This window comes from Gadus morhua, chromosome 15, assembly GCF_902167405.1.
Source record: "Gadus morhua chromosome 15, gadMor3.0, whole genome shotgun sequence".
NCBI lineage: Eukaryota > Metazoa > Chordata > Actinopteri > Gadiformes > Gadidae > Gadus > Gadus morhua.
The window spans coordinates 14,019,428-14,038,654 of NC_044062.1; the positions used below are offsets into that span (position 1 = coordinate 14,019,428).

The 19,227-nt window shown below is 44.1% G+C and overlaps 1 protein-coding gene across 3 annotated transcripts in view; it reads right to left on the reverse strand.

Annotated features, from left to right (window-relative positions):
* Window positions 1-287: 287 nt before the first annotated feature.
* Window positions 288-19,227, reverse strand: part of LOC115559768 (SH3 and PX domain-containing protein 2A) — a 46,924-nt gene continuing 27,984 nt past the window's right edge. For 2 of the 3 annotated variants that reach the window (XM_030378832.1, XM_030378833.1), the window contains 6 exons: window positions 12,130-12,243; window positions 6,385-6,502; window positions 5,590-5,993; window positions 5,110-5,159; window positions 4,896-5,015; window positions 288-3,284 (listed from right to left, as the gene is read on the reverse strand). In XM_030378832.1, coding sequence (XP_030234692.1) covers window positions 1,272-3,284; window positions 4,896-5,015; window positions 5,110-5,159; window positions 5,590-5,993; window positions 6,385-6,502; window positions 12,130-12,243 — 2,819 coding nt within the window. In that variant the 3' untranslated portion in view covers window positions 288-1,271. Of the gene's footprint in view, window positions 3,285-4,895; window positions 5,016-5,109; window positions 5,160-5,589; window positions 5,994-6,384; window positions 6,503-9,415; window positions 9,500-12,129; window positions 12,244-19,227 lie in introns of all 3 variants that reach the window. The other variant, XM_030378831.1, reaches the window with a different exon arrangement.

The window sequence follows — 19,227 nt, forward strand, 5'->3', positions numbered from 1 at the left end:
TGCTGCCCTCCAGAGGCTATAAGAAGTAGGCCTACTTGTTAGCCGGACAGCTTCAATATATTGCTCGCCTGGTGGCAATATTATAGGTAGGCTACGTATTATTTAGTACTTACTTAGACAAATGGCATATGAGGGTTTGAAGTTATAATAACAACTACCTAATTTCTGAATGAGAACGTTTTCATAGAAAATTGTTCTGAAGCACAATAAATCTCACTGATGACACGATGGGAAAACAATAGAAAGAACGAAGATACAACTTATAATAAATAAGACTGAGCCAATGATTATGTGCATTGAAGTGCATTTATTTACTTAATTTGGCACGGTTATCATCGTTGTTCACAGTTATTATAAAACATTAATGAGCGTCTGTAACTTAAAGCTGAAGTCAATTTTACTGCCCAGCAGAAACTGAAAAGGCAATCGAGATTATGCTTGATTCATTATTTTTTTAATTTACAATTTGGCCTCAAATGACTTCATAAAATAATGAGACTCCTATCCCGGCACAAGGTAGTTGTTCATACCACTAAAATCCTTTTTCTTTATTGTTTATTTTACAAAGTGTTCATAAATATTGTCAGCTGTTTAAAAAAGGGAGGTAATAAAAATGTCATCAATTGCTAAAATCGCACCATAAAAATGAAATTATTAACGAGGGGTTATTTGGATTGCATCAGAGATTTGGTGGTACATGTTTAAATAAGAAAGACAATACTTTTTTCTTATTAGACAAAGTAATACTTTAAGAGCATGAAATGGGTAAAATATCAAAATAAGAAACAAGCCATGCAACAAAACAATACGACGGTGACAGAGGGTTCGCAAACATCGTTTTTGGTTGTTTTCTTCATCAATCGAAAAGTAGAAAAGCTTACCAGCCTTTGGCATTGTCAATATACTGAAAGCATTTTAAACATGCATAACTTTATATGCTTGAAAATGTAAAAATATAAAACAATATTAACCAGAATGTTAATAAATTGAACACATGAATTTAAATTCAGTCTTTCATGTTGCATGTAACAATTGAAGAAGAGCAAAGTAAAGCCAATGCTTTTTTTTATTTGAAGAAGTCTTGATCATGATTTCTTGTCATGATTTGGTCTTAAAGCCTGATGAGAGGATGTACCTGTTAAGTTTCCAAATCTCGGCAGATGTTCAGTTCTTTATAACTGACAAAATAAAGTCTCTGTGTAAACGTTTTTTTACAAGCATGTACAGATGTGTCGCCATCTCTCCACACTGTGAGAGGGGGGGGGGGGAAACTAGTGTTTTTTCTCGAGGTAATTGGAAGGCACCCACCCTTTCCGGGGTCGGCCACTGTCCAGCACCTTGCAGTACCACCACCCGTTGGGGTTCCGCTCCAACACCTCCAGACTGGTGCCCTCCGGGAAGCCCATGGTCTCCTCGTCACCGTGGTAATCGGCGATGGAGAGGTACAACTCCCGCTGCAGGTTGTTGTGGATGATGTGGGGCTTGGGTCTCACCGTGGACACGGGGATGGTGGAGGGGGACGACGTCGCGTTCTTCTGGCCCAGGGACTCGGCGCTGCCCGTGCCCGATCGGTTCCTGCCGGGCATGGTCGTCTTTGCCACGGAACTGGCGCTGTGTGTCGGCACGGGTCCGAAGGAGGCGTGGCGCCTCACCGTCGGGCTGGAGCGCGGCGGGTCGGCCGCGCTGAGGGACTCGTTGCGGCGCAGTCGCGGGCTGCCCGAGAGGTGGGCGCCGCCCGGCACGTCCGTTAAAAGGGCCATGGGCGCCGAGATGTAGACGGACTGAGGCCGTACCACCTGCTGCTGCTTGGTGCCGCCTCCGCCGCTCTGGTGCTTGAAAGCAGAGAAGCCGTTGAAGAAGCCGCCGGGCTTGGAGAAGCCGCCGGGGGGCTTGCTGGGGATGGGGGGGGTGGCGCGCTTGAGGCTCTGGTTGATGTTGTTGAGTGCCTGCACGCGCTGCTCGTTCTTCTCCAGGCTGTTGGACTTGCTGATGCTGCCCGGGGACTTGGTGGACGGGCCGCCGTCCGACTCGGAGCCGGCCGCGTCGTCCTGCGCCCCGACGGGCTCCAGGTAGTAGGTGGGCGCCCAGCCCTCGGCGTCGCCCAAGCGGACGTACCACCAGCCGCTCTCCTGCTTCTCCACCACCTCCACCTCCGCCCCGGCCGGGAAGCTGATCTCCGTGTCCTGGACCTTCTCGTACGGGTCGGTGGTGCGGTACCGGCTGCCGCTGGCGGAGCAGCCCTCCGGCTCGAAGTCCCCCCCGCGGCTGCTCTTGGAGTGGGTGGACGAGAGGTCCGAGGTGCTCTGGGAGGAGAAGGAGTCCTCAGAGGAGATGACCGACGCCGTCTCGGAGTCCTCTCCCTTGGAGGCCTTGCAGCCGTTTTTGAGCTGCCCCGTGGGGCGCAGCTGTCTCCTCAGGGTGCTGATGTCCATCTTGTCGGCGCTGGAGGCCTTGGCGAGGTGAGGTTTAGGCCTCACCACCGGCTTTGGTTTGCAGGCCCACTTGCCGGATGAACCAGACTTACTCTGGTCCTCCTGGTCTCTTGGGGGTCTGGACTGCTGGGAGAGGTCTGGGGTGGATCCGGAGGAAGGGGATTTAGGGCTGCTGGGTGACTCCTCAGCTTTGGCTGAAAATGAGAGGCTGTTGTTCAGGTCGATCTTGAGCTTGTTCACGGTGGGGGGGGCCTTGCCCGGGGGTTTGCTGGAGCACGCCGATCGGGCAGTGTCCACGGCGACGACGGGCGGAGGGCTCTTGGCGGGCTCCCTGCTGCACTGTCTCTCCGGGGTCTCTCTCCGGAACGGCCTGAAGCCCTCATTCTCGTAGATGCACTCTCCGTCGCCGTCTGCGTCGTTACAGTCCTCAAAAGACTCGCCCAGCTTGGACGAGGAGCTGTGCGGCGAGGACGCCGGACTGGGTTTGGAAGACGACTGGTTCAGGTCCTCGCTCTTACAGTCCACCAGCGACCCACCACCCCGCAGGAACTCAAACTCAGACTCCATGTCCAGGTCGCCGATGGCGGGGACGTCGTATTCTGGCTCTTCGTAGACGGGCCGTCCTGCCGAGACCGGGGACTCTGGGGCCTCCGACCCAGGGCTGCCGGGGGTCTCCACAGAGTCCTGCTTCTTAACGGGCGGGGCCGGGGGCGGGACTTTGGGCCGGGTCAGTGTGCTGGTGCGGCGGTTCAGGTTAGGCTTCTTGCGCTTGTCGATGTAGGAGCAAGGAGCCCAGCCTTCACGCTCTCCTATCTGCACATACCACCACCCACCAGAGTTCTTCTCAATAACCTGGAGTAGGCAAAAGTAGGCAATAGATTATTATCATGTTTTTGCATTATTTTCTTACTAGCCATTAGGGGTAAATGATTTTGACTATATGGAGCAAATTTAAAAATGACATGCCAATTAGTTTCTATTGTTGTGTATTTTACAAAATGCAAACGTTCAATTTATATCTGCTATGATTCTTGTCAGCAGCCTAACTTGTACATTTCTTTGGATAAATCGACAAAACACCAAATGAATAACTGTATTTCATCCAAATCCTTCATTATTTTCCTTGTTCTCGGATCTATTGCTTTTGTCTACCTCTTCTAGCGCTGAGGTTCGAAGCGAATTTTTCTCAGTATGAGATACTGAACTAATGGAGGTATTTTCACGACTTGCGTAATCTGTTAAATATAGATAGTTTACATTTACATTTGTTTTGCTAATTAGCGTGAATAGCTAAAGACGAACATAATTAATCAATATAACGGTCACATTAGCATAACTAGTTACGGCTTATCTATGTAGGGGATGTTCACAATGTTTTTGCCTTTGTGATAGGAGAGATTCGTTGGGAAACCTGTTGACTTCGCTTCTGCTATGTATTTTCATAGACAATAACGTTACAGGTATGTAAAACAAACTTAAGTACATTTATTTATGTGACTTCAGTTCCAAATCAAAACAAAGATTCATGTTCAGCCAGTCACAGGTGCACCAGAACTACAAATATATTAATGCATTACATTTTTTAAGTGTATTTTTTAATACTACAGTATAGGGCTGTCAACGAATATTCGAAGTTCGAATATTCGTTCGAAATGTATCCAAAAACGCGAATTCGAACGTGAAAATTAATATTCGAATGTGAAAAAACACTCCCGCGGTACAAGCGCCTCTATCTGCTTTGTGAATGAGCCTCTGTCTGTTCGCGATGTCCCTCATAATATTCGAATGTGAAAAAACACTCCCGCGGTACAAGTGTAACAGACTAGTATTGTGAAGAGCGAATGTATTTTATCCCCTCAGGGTTTCCGTACTTGGATATAGGTATTCCAGCTCGGCTATGCCATTCAATAAGCATCCGAAGTAGAGCTCAGGGAGCTAGTAGTCTGGCTGGTGAAAGCTGCTATAACGCAATGTTCTCGGCAAAGTCCGAGACAGCTTTTTTTTCATGAATCCGAACGGTGCGTAGTGCTGGCCCTTTCGCTAGCATGGTGGAAGACGTAGGCGACATGCATTTTTTTCTTTATCGATTTTAATAGGCCTTCTCGATAAATGGTAAGCAAAGCAAGGAACGTTACCACTAGCATACTTTGTAACATTCAGAAGCGGGCGTCTTCTTCAGATTACTATAGTTTGCTCGCTTGCAGGTGTGGTGGTGAAATGCAAGCGATACAAAGTTGTGGCTTTTCATGATTAGGCCTCCACGTTACTGGGCTGTTTATAGGATAGATAGATATATATCCCACTAATTTGAACCATGGTTTTGTCGCATTATTGACATATTGACGGCAACTGCGTAAAATAGGCAACCAGATATTCGAATAGTTCGAATTCGTGATTTTTTTCCAAACGAACATTCGAATGTCATTTTTGAGCAATTTTGACAGCCCTACTACAGTATCTTACCTCTGCTTTCTGTCCCCCATTGAAGCTTATACCATCTGATATACATGACTGGAATTCCGCAATGGTATAGTACTCGGCTTCGACTGTAGGGGGCTCTGGAGGGCATGGCAATTGAAATCCCTGTGTACACAAAAATGTGGGACTTTAGACATACTTTTGTGCGGAAATGTGGTCGGATAAGTGAGTTAGTATAAGTGGAAATATAAACATTTACCAGAGTTGTGTCTCTTCGAGGAGGAGGTTTTTGCCTCAGAACTGGAGATCCTTATAAACAAAAACACAAAAAGGATCAGACACATTTTGTGGAATTTGAATGAATTTACATTAAATTAACGTGTTGGCATTTAGCAGACACTATTATGCAAAGAGGCTTTGATGTAAAACTGAGGAATAATCAAAGCGGAACAAATGACATTGGCATGAGTACAGATTTCAAGTCCTGAAACAACCCTGCAGCCCATCCTACGATACAATATCTAATCATCCTACAAAGTCCTTTTTAGCAGAGCCTTTATCCAAAATAACCTACAGTGACTTTAGATACATGTCATTATGTCGCAGGTGGAGGTTCGGTCTTATGCCTACAGGTGAGCTGCAGACTTTGCGGTTTGAACCAGAACCTTTTTACTGAGGTAAATAAAATCCATGATAAAAAAAATAAATAAAAATTGTATCAAAAGTGTTAAGGACGTACCGATCTCCACCCGATGAGGGGCGATGCGCGCGACGGCCGGTGAGGCGGGTTGAGGGGGCGAGGACGGCTCCGCCTTGCTTTTAGCCTCCAGCAACGGCGGGGGTGGCATGGTGGGGCATGCGGTGGTGGCGGTGACACCTGTCACATTGGCAACGGGCTCCGTGCAGGGCAGTGGCAGGCTGATCTGCCTCCGCGCCAACATGGGGCTCTCCTCAGGGAGGGAGGGCGGCGGCACGGTGTCCTTCTCGCTCAGCGGCTTCTTGTTGTTCAGGAGGTTGCTGATCTCCATGATGTTGCCGATGATCTCGACGGGGCTCGCCGTCGACTTCTTGCGCTGAGAGGTGAAGTCTTCCTTCACCTTTTTCAGGTAGGAGGCCGGGGCCCAGCCTTCCTTATCCTGGTACCTTGAGGAGGGAGAGAGACTGACTGAGTCATTGGGTGCTTATCCCTCTGGCTTATGTCATATCCCCGAAGCCCCAGGACAGAGACGGGGACTCTTGTTGGATGAGACTTTAAACCGACTTTAAACCGATGTCCTGATTGATCCCTGTGGTCACAAAAGATCCCATGGCACTAATCAGCACCACAAGACCCTACCCATGGTCTCTGATTGGATCGTTTTATTCTTAATTTCTCAGCTGGAATGGCCAGTATTTGTGGTATGCAGTATGGTGCAAATTAGCTGGTGTGCATCCCCAAGGTGGGTGCTACACACCGGTAATGAATGAAGTGTGTTGGTAGTGGATAAGGGAGACATTTTCCAGGCCTCAGATGTCTTGAGTGCCTGAAGGTTACCTGATAAACCACCATCCCTCCAGGTTCTTCTGGATGACCTCCACGATCACTCCCTTCTCGAAGGCGATCTCGTCCTTGCCCTCGCTGGTGTAGGGCTGTACTGTGACATAGCTCTCCTCTGGTGGCAGTCCAGAGGGGAAGAGGCAAGGGATGTTAGGACACAGCTCGCAGGCAGGAAGAAACTTATTCATAAAGAAGAAAACATACATATATAGTATATTTAATCAGGGTTTTCCCTGGCTCAGATTGGGCCTTTGCCGGGGTTACTACACATGATTTGTCTTCGTAAAGTAAAGGCAATGTCTGTTTTACCTTATTTGACAGATATCTAGGAATTTTCTGGTTATTTATAAGCATTTGATAAACACAAATATGTATTACGCTTAAATAAATAAACCCCAATAACAAAACTGGTATAGAAAATAAATATTGTATTACAACATTGGAAGGACCAGGCAATTGCAGTGGTACTTGACTGATCAATTCTGATCAGGTTCCTGGTGCCAAACTAACTAAATTATAAAAGCCAACATAAATCTTTAATAGCTACTCATGGGTCAGGTGTTTAAGAATCTGAAGTCATTGAAACTTTTTTTTCTTCTTTAAAGCACAAACACAAAAGTGACTCTTAACACAAAGGAATGCTATCTGAACCCGCCCTCACTTCCTCCCCTTCTCCATCATTCACCTCTTGTCTCTCTATCTAATTTATGCTTTGAAAAATAGCAAATGTAAATGTCTAATGCCCGCAGATTATATTCTGTTTGCTCACCTATACTGTTTGCTCACGAGATCTATCTACCGGTAGGCACATTATCGAGGATACTTGTGTGGTTAATTATGCGTTTATAGCAACGGTTTACTTTACACAATGGCTTAGTTGTTGGTAGGTTTTATATGTTGTGATTCTATATTGTTTGTAAAGCTTTCTTTTTTTTTTGGAATTCTTGTAGACATCCTTTAAAAATAAAGTAGGCTGGGATGTAGTTTAGGCTTTGGGATTTTACGCTTGGCTGCAAAAGGAAACCAGATCCACTTGTCACCGCCAGTCGTCTCAGCAGTACGAGACAGACTGGTCAATTGAATGTATAAAAACCAGCAGGTCCAATGTGGAGATTACATAACACGATTTGTCAGGACGTTCTTCGTCTGTGCTAGCCAGCCAAAGACCATTCTTATCAATGGGTCTGATTGGTTGGCTTCTAGTAAGCATACAACGTACCGCCATCCGCTGGCCAAGGGACCATATTGCATCCAAAATCAATTCCATCAAAGATTACTTTATTTTACGCTTTCTTTATTAACTGTCTCTTTGGTGTCGACATTATGATTATGCGCCCAATAATGGAAAAACCTGATAATAATCAAAAAATTGTAATTTCCTACGATAAAATATGTATTTCTTTCTTAATTTCTGTGCTGTGTGCACAGCAAGCAAGACCCCTTGGGATAAGGTAAAATGGACCCTAAACCCCATGTTTATTTGTGACTTCCCAAGAGGCCATGGGGCACATTTGGAGACAGTTTCCTGCCATTTTAGAGCAGGGGTCTCAACATAAACAGACATTCTGCAGTCTGTTTGAAGAAATTGGAGAAGAAACTGAACTGTACACAACTAGCCACTGGGCTGAGCAGCAGAAATCAATACTGTAATTTAAAAATACCTTTTCTTTCCTTTGGCATTGTATATCAATGTAGTATACTGAACTGATACTTTGGATTGTTATAGGAGAGAGAACTACATTTATTTTGCACCAGTTCTAATATGTACATATGGTCCTGCAAACAAATGAGTGCATGAGGACATTTCCTGTTTGTTTAGGTTTCTGTCTCTGAATGCTTCTGGACGCTTGTTTGGAGCATTTCCTTTTACTGAGCAAGCTGTCCTGAACCTATTTTCAACAACCACAATGACAGTGGTAGACATGGCATTTCTAAATCAAGATATTTTCCCCAAAACCCATTGTGTACTTTTTACTGTGAGCTGATTTATTTTGATGAGCCAGCACGATGTTGGTCATTTTTATTTTTTGTGAAGCAGGATTATGTTCCTCGTGTGGAAAAAAGGCCTCCCAGAGCTGCTTGGTGGAAAGTGTCTCAAAGCACAAACTAAACTTAAACAGCCCTAGTGCTCATTCCTCTGACTGCTGTCCAACTGAAACATTGTTATAAAAAAGAAAAAGTATGATTTAGAGGAATTATGGGTAAAAAGTTGTTTCTTTGTTGTTTACAAACCGACTCATATGGCAACGTCATAGAATAGAGAAAGGTACCCACCTTTACAGTTGCCCCTTGGAAGCAAAGCAAAGTTGCTAAATATACCATTCACTATTCCAAGCCCTATTACTGCACAACTTCTGATGGGCGGTTGAGATCCATTCCTTAAATAATTTGGAAAATATCGGTCCAGGCAAATTATACTCAATAATAATAAGATGCAGTACTTGCATAGAGAAATCTTCTGATTTAATGTGAGGTCGATTTACATAATTGTAGCATTGAGTTTCGCTTTCACTTTCAAATGACTTTAGTGTCAGTTAGTGGTTATTATTGTGAGTAGTGGGCTGCGGGTCGTGATAACAGCGTGACTTAAAGACAGCATGGAGAACAGGACCAAACAACATAACGCAGCCACATCAGGCGTATGATGTGGGAGACCACACTGCATGATGGAGAGGGGAGGTTTTTATGTTGGGGGGGGGGGGGGTGATGAGGAAGAGAAGGGGAGATGGAGGGGGAGGAGGAGGAGGAGGAGGAGGAGGTAAAGGGTCATGGAGGGAGGAAGGTGAGGAAGAGGGGGAGAGGGATGAGATCGGAGGTGGAGGAAGGGAGAGAAGAGGTGGAAGGGGAGGTGGAGGCAGGGAGGGGATCAGAGGAGGAGAATAGGGAGGTAGCACGAAGGAAGAAGGGGAGCGGGAGGGAAGGATGGAGGTAAGATAAGGACGGCAGCTAGGCCGGGGGAGGGAAGGGTAGATGAGGTGGAATGGGTGAAGAGAGGGAGGAGGAGGTGCAGAATCAAGTCTGGTGTCACCTCGACTTTGCTGCCTGCTGATGACACCACCCAAAGTCCAGCGCCGGTCCAGCCTCTTAAGGTGAGACTTGCGTCGCTTAGTAACTGACAGAGGGATGAGTGAGGTGTTATTTAGACACACAAACACATAGAGCACACCATGGGGTACGAACATGGGTTGGGGGTTGGGAAGCAAAAAACAAACATTTGCAAACACAAAACATGGATGGAACTGTTAAAGGGTGTTATTAGTGACATGTGGGAACATCTAAAAAGACCACAAGGTGACGGTGAGTGAGGACAGATGAGATGAATGGTTGGATGATACCAGGAAGGAAGTGTTGAAACAACCTGAGCCTCCTTCTCTCTCCATGGCATATAATTAGCATTGTTGTTTACCAACATCTGGGGCGCACATTGCAGCTCGAGACGGCTTAAGAGTTCAGTCCTGTGTGTGTGTGTGTGTGTGTGTGTGTGTGTGTGTGTGTGTGTGTGTGTGTGTGTGTGTGTGTGTGTGTGTGTGTGTGTGTGTGTGTGTGTGTGTGTGTGTGTGCATGTTATTCGCTGGATCTTGACATGGTCTCAAAATGAGAAATGAGAAATTGGCAACAATCTAGAAACATCTGACATTTGTACTAACTCTAGGAAATATGCTTCCAAATGTGTTTAAAATAAAAAATAAAACCTGGTTATTATAAAAAAACATTGACTGGTGGATACTAGCTGTCAAAAAGCAGACATGGAAGAAACAAGTTTAACTCTAAATCAAAATGCCAAATCATTTTTAATAATTTAGACCCAACCAACCAAACCAGGGGAGACAAAACACTGTTTTAATCCACTCTCCTAAAAAAATCAATGCACTATAGGGATACACATTTAACTTTATACATTTAACTTAAGAGCACATTTCATTCAAGAACCAGTCAAACCATCCTTTAGAAAGCACCAAATATATAATATATAGTGACATTACAGTTACAATAATATCCCAATATCTCTAAATCTAATTTCTCTGCAACAGAGTTAGTGAGTTGACTGCTAGAGGCTGTGGAATTGACAGCAATGCACTGATTGGTGGTGAGACATTCTTTAGCCTGACCGGGCCAATAAACACTATGTACACTGACTGGTTGTCTCTACGACAACCATCTGCCAGCTATCTGTGTCTGCGAAAAATGCACCACTTTGTGTGCGTGTGCACACACACATGGTTTTGTACACGTGAGCATATTTGTGTGGCCTCTGCGGTATGCAAGTGCATATTTGGTAGGCATGCATTAAGAAATATTCAAGTAGTAAATAAGGGTTTTGGAAGTCCAAACAGGGTGGGTGAAAGGTATTCATCGCATTGTAAAACTGTCAAGCCATTACAGTAATGTATTCCGCTGCACTTTCCCGCCCTGAAGATATACAATACTAAAAGAGATGTGGGCTCCCCTTTAACCAAGTGCAGAAAGCGCAACAGCGTAAAGTTGTCTCTCTGACTGAAGTGATTGTAAATTACATTCATTAGCGATGTGCAACATCATCGCTTTTGCCCCAGTTAACAAGCGTGGCGCCTACATTTCGTGTCTGAATGTGTATGCTGTCGCACTTAAAGCACTAACCTGTCAAAACTGAAATAGGACTAACTCGCAGCAGTAAACATCGAACAACGATTCCGGCTGTTTGTGTGAATTTATGATGCGATGTAGTTTGCCTGTGTGCGTTAAGAATCCGTCAACGTTAATTGTGCAATAATACGGAGGGAATGTGAAATGGGTTCAAGCACGATGACACCCGGCCACCTGGGGGAAATCTTGACGCTTGTGTGACCTATGTGAGCATTTATTGGAATATTCATCATTTATGTATAAGGCGTTTCCTGTATGGGATTTGGGGACTTGCAGACTTGCTCTGATTCCAAGAAAACATAAACAACATAACAAAGGATATTTTTTCATCTGAAAGGTATTGTTACGAAGGGGCTGGGTAATCGCGTGGCAAGCTGTCTAACCCCTAGCCGCTCATTAATGTGTGACTTTGTTTTATAGACGTTCAGTCATTTTTTGACTTGTTGAATCCTCTTCTGAATGGTGAATGAATGGCGTAACTCTGCCATAGCCTTTAATCTGCTATTTCAAAGCTCCTGTAATTGCTGATTGATCCAAAGTGATGCCACAGTGATTAAACCCCATTGTGTTAATAACTCTCTACTGTTGACAGGTGACAGCCCACAATAGGTGTGAGTGTGTGCTTCAATGATAGGTGTGTGTGTGTGTATGTGCGTGTTTGGCTTTATGTTTCATCCATTGCGGAGGGTCCAATCTCGGCGGCGTACATTGCCTTCACTGTAGAGCCCCGTTCTGCTAAACACACCTCTGTGGACGTCTGTGGCCCCCATGGCTCCTGGCCCTCTTCCTGTCTGTATTGACTTAAGCTCGTCTGAATCAGTAGGCTGTTCACCGGAGAGTGGGGCAGGGGAGTGGGCCTAGCCACTGCTAACAGACAGATAGTGTGGTAGCCCTTGGGTGGTTCTGTTGTATTTTGTCCGAGATGGAAATATGTGTGTGTGTGTGTGCAAGTATTTTTACCATAACCCATGATAAGCTGTGTGTGTGTGCGTGTGTGCGCGCGCGTGTGTGTGTGTGTGTGTGTGTGTGTGTGTGTGTGTGTGTGTGTGTGTGTGTGTGTGTGTGTGTGTGTGTGTGTGTGTGTGTGTGTTTCTTCCTCGTAACACTTAAGTGTCTTACCTTCCCCAGCCTTGGAGGCCCCTAGGTCGAGGTCGTCTCGGGTTCCGCTGTGGGAGTTCAGATACGTGGCGGGGACCCAGCCCTGCTCCTCTGCGGTGCTCACAAACCACCAGCCTAATGGAGACACACACAGACACAGAGTTAGCAGGTAATTTAGCAAGCTAACCTAGCAAGTTAATCTAGCAAGCTAACCTAGCAGGCTATTGTATCGTCACATATATCTGCAGACAGATAAGATCTAGGACATGCTGCATGTTGGCTTTCTATGATAGAGCTAATGTAGCATGTCATGTGAATCACACACAAATTCCCCGCTAAGCTTTGCTATCAGGGCTAACTTAGCCAGCGCATATCTAGTGACTCATGCGTCTACAGACAAACCATATGATAAAAACTAAGCACGGTTACGCAAGTTAAACTGTAACTTCAAGGCATGAGCTCATCTTGCACATGAATTAATCAATGATGTCTTCTAGATAAATTCGTACACTATCTATTAAATTCATATATCTGCAGTTTGATATCTGTAAAACCGCAGCTACACTTGGAAGATGAGCACAGTGCTGATCCAATTATGTATCTCTCTCACCCCTCTGAGTCATCATTTGAGCCTGTGCCCACTGTGTTGGTCTCTGGGCAGATCATTGGAAACATCTTTCTGGAGCAGTGAAATTAATTAGCAATGGACATGTAGAGAACTTGAATTGAGTCGGACTGATAGTCTTCGGCTGCAGAGCCAAAAACATCAGAGGGGAAGACAATTGTGGTATCTTATAAAGCAACAGCATTCTAGGAACCTGCTTTCCATCAGTATCAATCATGAATCAATGGGTGTGACCAACTGGGCTAATAAAACTGGCCCCAAATTTGTATTTTGCAATTGTCTTATTGTTTGGTTTGGAGTGGTATCATATGTTGAACATTGGCGCCAGGGATACACTGATAAATGACTTAAAACATACACACAACAGCACTGTTTCATTAAAGACATAATTTCATAATTTAGTTTTTATTGTGCAAGGCCTGAGGACAGCAATTCCCTCCAAACAAAATCGGTGGACATTTCGAAAATGTATTATGAAACAAAAAAGACCGAAGCAGAACAAGTCCATTAAAGTCTCCCTTCAACCTCACACACTTGTGTGTTACTCTTGACTGTGACAAACAGACACCGCAGACAAATCGTTTGTAGTGGTAACACAAAACAATAAGGCATGCAGCTCTCTCAACAACTCTCAAGAGTAGATGTTAGATGCTGCATTGCACATGCTAATACTGCCTTTTAAAGAATAAATGTTTTACAATGGGTTAAGGGTCATCAAATATGTCCATCCATGGTCCAAGTGTGATGTCTGACGCAATGGCATATTCTTTAGGCCCTAATAAACCAACAAACAAAGAACTGGGTTTAATTGGCATCTACTTTTTATGGAAAGTAATGAAACAAAAAAGGGAGATTTCAATGGGCTCTCCTTTCACTAAAATCTCACCAATTTATTGGGGTTTGAGAACAATTGTCTTGCTGCCATTGAACACCACCGAACTTGACACTGACAAAAAGGGGGGATAGCTCCACCATCAGTTGTGAAGTTGCACTCTATTACTGCACTCTACTCATGCACTCAGGTTTAGGGTGTTTAGTGTGGGTAGGGGAGCGAGAATACCTGCGCTGTGTCTGAAACTGAGCCCCGTGTTGGCCAGGAATCAAGAACATAACAGGCCGTGTAATGTGCTGCTCAACTTTAATACTCCATCACTGGTCTCAGAAATCTCGGAACCCCCAGAATTTTGACCAGTTTGTTACTACTGACTGTACCCTTTTACTAAATATTTTCTTCTACTTTGAGGGAAAAACATTAGCTTAAAGATTCAACAATCTAAAATCCATCACCAAAAAAGTTACATTCATGTAATGTGACTGCTGTCGATTATACTTGACACAAACAAAGAGCATCCTTTTAAAGGCAGGAAATCAAGAAAAACACGTTTGTAAATTACAGATAATTACACTTAGGGAAGAAAAAAGTGGAAAGTCTCTTCCAAAGCCAATGCGTCTTGTCCAAAGCCAATAAACATTTCTAGCTATGCTGCAAAATCCAATTCTCACACTACCATGGCATCATGGGAAAAGCAGTTCCCCTTCAACATACGTTTTACAAACTGGTACTGACACTGGTACAAATGTAAGTAAACACCCTCTCCACTAAATTGAAAGCATTCAGCTCAAACGTCTGAATGAGAATACAGCACAAATTCACGGGGTCACCTGGACAGTGCTGAGTAAACATGCAATGTTATTGATGGCTTGGACCGCCACGGTTTTATTTTTTCCTGCCCCCCTATCGGCAGGTGCTTGGGCTGAGTTCACTCAACCTTTAAAAGAGACCATAAAAGAACGTAGAGCAAAAAGCTGGCACGCCCCATTACAACCCTGATGACTTCCTGGCTCAGGCTTATATTGGGCAGGTGGGAATCAGGGCAATTAAAAGAAAAAACGATTCAACACAGGGTCTGCTATATGTCTTTCATTATAAGCCTTAATTCAAACAAGCAATTAGATTCGACCCAATAGCATTGGGACTTATTTATGCTACATTTTGAGAGCCAAAAGGTATTGAGGCAGATCATGCGCAGAACTACGGGAATGGGAAAGATGACCTCAGCAGAAGTATGCACTGTCTCTAACATACGTTTTTCTGGGTAGTAGGGATGTTCAGCTATGGGAGGAATAAGATTGAAGAGGAATATTTTGTGTGCGTGTTAGCTTGCGTTCATGTAGGTGCACATGGATAAGTGAATGTACAGGGGAGTGTGTGTGTGTGTGTGTGTGTGTGTGTGTGTGTGTGTGTGTGTGTGTGTGTGTGTGTGTGTGTGTGTGTGTGTGTGTGTGTGTGTGTGTGTCCACTCAATGTTAACACCCCCAGAAGGGAGATATTGTCTTGACGGGAGGTTTTCTGCTTTCTGTCTGTTCTGTATCAAGATATGCAAAAAAAAAAGTCATGCAGCCAGACCGATGTTTACATTACAGCATTGCACATTCTGACTTTTTTGAACCCTTGGTATTATGAGAAATACCATTGGGCAGCTTCTTTGCAATGCATTTACTTCCCTGCGAGGGTAGAACCACAACAGCTTGTGGTTCTGAGATCAGCATTATTATTTTTGCCTTTTAACTCTCCTCCTGACGTGATCATGGCTTGAATACAACAATATGATTCTTCCCCCCAAAGTTATTTCATATACATCATAAACATCAGAATGTTGAGATCCTAACCACACACATGAAACTAATATGTTCACAACTTCAGACAGAGAAGAAAACGCCATCGGGTCTGACATGAGTGTGCAGAGAGAGAGAGCGACCCCAGCGCACTACAGATTGATGTGGGGGAGACACAGCAGGTTAAAGGTCATGACGGCTGATTATACGACGAGACATGCAGGACTTTGTCTTGGTTTAGGTACATCCTTAAACAGAAATCAACAAGACCATCAACAAAAGTGTATCAACCAGGAGATAATGTGTAAATAACAACAGTGAATACAAAGACAGCTCTTCCTGTCACTTGAGAGCAAGAGAGCAAGAAACTCTTGCTAGGTATAATAACCAAATATATAATAATCCACTTTAGCCCTGAATTCCTGTTTGAATGTGTGATTGTGAGCTTACTGTTAATAAGTATGGAGTAACGTGTGTTACAGTTATACAGCTGTGAAGGGTGGAATAACTGGCTGGATATTCTGGACGGGGGGAAACTGGGGTGACGTCAGCCTATGCCGAGCCCGAGACGTTCAAGCGATAAAACTGTCTGCTTACGGTTATTTAGCCTATATTCTGCACATCTAGTTAGAGGACAGAGATAGGAGAGAGAGAGAGAGAGAGAGAGAGAGAGAGAGAGAGAGAGAGAGAGAGAGAGAGAGAGATAGAGAGAGAGAGAGAGAGAGAGAGAGAGAGAGAGAGAGAGAGAGAGAGAGAGAGAGAGAGAGAGAGAGAGACATAGAGGAGCCTTTTAGTCTCATTTGTCTACCATACGGTACCTGCCATCTGGAAACTCTATCAAGTTAAAGACCCCGGCCGCCGTTTTTTACTGTAATCAACAACAGATTTACAGCTGAGCCAGAAAGAGTGAGCAGAACTCCAGATTCTCCATTTCCTCCTGGTCAATGAATCAACCAATAGGATTAATAAATAGCAATATCTGTCTGATACATATTGTCAGGCTTTATCCATAATTATGAATGACTAGAATTGTAGATTGCCTGCATTACACTCCATAGCGGAAGCAACAAACCAAAGTTGTAGTTTAATTGTTTAGGTGTGGATTGATTTTAGTGTGCATTTGCAGGATAAATCACAGCTTTACTTTAAGCAGCATCAGTCAGTGTTGTGTGCTCTATTCTATTTTGTAGGTCAGGTTCTTCAGTGATAAGGAATGCAGTGGTTCAGTTTGTCAGCAGATATGTAACACCGCTGTCAGGAGTAGAGCGCATTGCAGGAAGGGAAAAAAACAAACCCATTGATCCCCAGCTTCTTCTATTTATTAACAGAGTATCTGTTATCAGAGTGAAAGTGGGATATATATCTAGCTACAAACATACACACTGTTCCACTGTGTTTCCTGACACACCAGAGTACTCCATTACCTGGGTCGCTCCTCTACACTGGGGGAAGTGAACGACGGCACAAAAAGGACTGTTCAAGAATATTCAAGGGCTGATGTTGACCTAAGGAACAACCTCACCTCCTTCTCGCCTCCTTCTCAGCTTCTGAATGAACCCCCTCATGGCAATCTCTCTTTCTCTCTCCCTTGCTCTTTTTTTTTTATGTGCTTCTGCGAATCGGAGACACAGAAATCCTTGGCTTCGCCTGCACACCCTCGAACCTTAGAGAGTGGGTTTACCTTCATGGTCGAATCCTATGTGTGGGTGTGATGGATTGAATTCCTCATCAGACCAAAAAGACGAGACTGTATTGCATGAAGAAATGTGCCCTTCAGGAGCCACTACAGGGTTGAGGGCATCCTGCCCAAGGATAGTATGTTGTGGAAATGTGGGATTGATCCCAGTACCTTTGAGTAAGGAGTGGAACACCGTAGCCTTTCCACTAAACTACCCTACCCCACTAAAAGGATTTCCGGATGGATTTCAAAGATCCCCAATTACCGCAGATACACCGGGTGGTACTGGAGCGCTGGCTGAGGGCGGCTCGGGGGATGCCTGAGGGTCTGAGCGATCAGGGCTGTCTTCTCCAACACAGACATTCCATAAGATAATTTGGCATATTCGGATTCAGACGACTTCATGACTTCATTCAAAAGGGGTTCTCTCTGAATATGGACCAAAGGCGAAAGGGATAGCCTGCAAAATAACATGAACTCTAAATTGAATTGAAAGTTGCGATTATCCGCAATTATTTTTCAACTGACCTGATAGCCAGGTGCTAAGTACTACAGTTTAACAACGGTGCGCGTTTAGTCCCATATAACGTAAGCCCTGGAGGCATCCTGGAGGATACATTAAACCATTGTAATGAATAAACCTCCATGAAGCGCTACGTTTGGCAGGAAATGGATTTTTCCATATTCCCTTCGAGTTTGACCCAGCACTCTCTCTGCTCTCTAGTAAGCGCCTCGCTCTCTCCTGGCAAACTTGGGAAAATGGACAAGAAAGAACCAACAAGGAGGAACGGTAGGAAGCTTTAGGCAACATGCTTTATGGAGTCATGAGGGATGTTTGGCTGATTTGGTTTCAATAGGTATAATATCAATTTATATTCCATAAAATACCAACTATAGAGCATGTCTCAAACAAAAAAGTATGCAAACATACATAATTTGAAAAATTGCATACTAGGTCCCAGAACTTGGCACTAATAGCACTGCATCTAGAATCAACAGTGGACTGTATTGAAAAACGTTGTATCCACAAATGAACACATTGAATCATTACAATATAAAAACAATAAAGCAACTAATGCAGAATAGGCCAAGAACCCAAACAAAAAAACGTCCTCATCAGACTAGCGCAATGGAAAGTCCTGCCTTGGCCGGGGTCTGCAAGCTGGAAAACAGAGAAAGCTGAGCTTGCTTAAAGCCCTGACCTAGATTCAGTGCCCTGTCAAAGGCATATATTATCTAATCTAAGGTAAGGGAAAATCTATGACCACACTAAACAATCACAGGCACAGCATGGTGTACATTCTGTATATAGCAGCTTCACTGAAAGGTGAGGCAAACTTTGGCTCGGGATAACTCAGTGAAGTAAAAATGTGCATTGGTGTTTCAATGTTTTATTTCTATCTTGGACGTTTTCCAAACAAAGTGATTGTGTTGTGGTGAATACAGTACAGTCTAGTGCACTGTCATGAATGGATGATTCTATTGATAACTAATTGCCTGCTTAAGCACAGCTCTGTGATTCCTCGGAAACAAATCCACCCTCTAGTAATCAAGAAAGCAATGGAAGGTAATTCAAAGGTCTTTTCTTTTTTATTATCCCCCTACTTTAACTGATTACATCTGTAAGAGTGTCGGAAAGGATTTTCAATGCACACCGGTTGATCTTGCCAAGAAGAACGGATGCTAAACCTGATGGCTTTGCACCTAGAATTGTTAGTGTTTGCTGCTTTGGCTTGAGTTTGATCTGTGTCACCAATCCAGCTTTAGGCCTGCCTTCATCTCCAGAGTGACGTTCAGCCCTGAGTTCATTGCTCTTGGAAGCAACCCCTGCAGCAAGATGTAAGAGGGCGGGGGTTGTATTTACTGTAACTTCAAACACTGAAATTGTCCATTGGTGCCTCGTAAATATGTCAAAGGTGTTTAAGATGAATTTTAAGATGGATTGACATTGGATCTTTTGGTTTTAACTGCAGTTTTTAACAGTTCAGTTGTCTTACAAACCAATAGTTTAGGAAACCTGGCAAGTAACTCCAATAAATAAATAGGCAATTATTACTTAATAGCAAGATAGCTTAAGGAAGTGGAAAGAGATATGGTATGAAAACACAATTTTCCTCCATGGAAACAAAAAAGAAACTGACCGGGAACGGTTTGGGTAATAAATCGGTTGTAGAGCCACTGAAACTTTCCTACTGTGCAC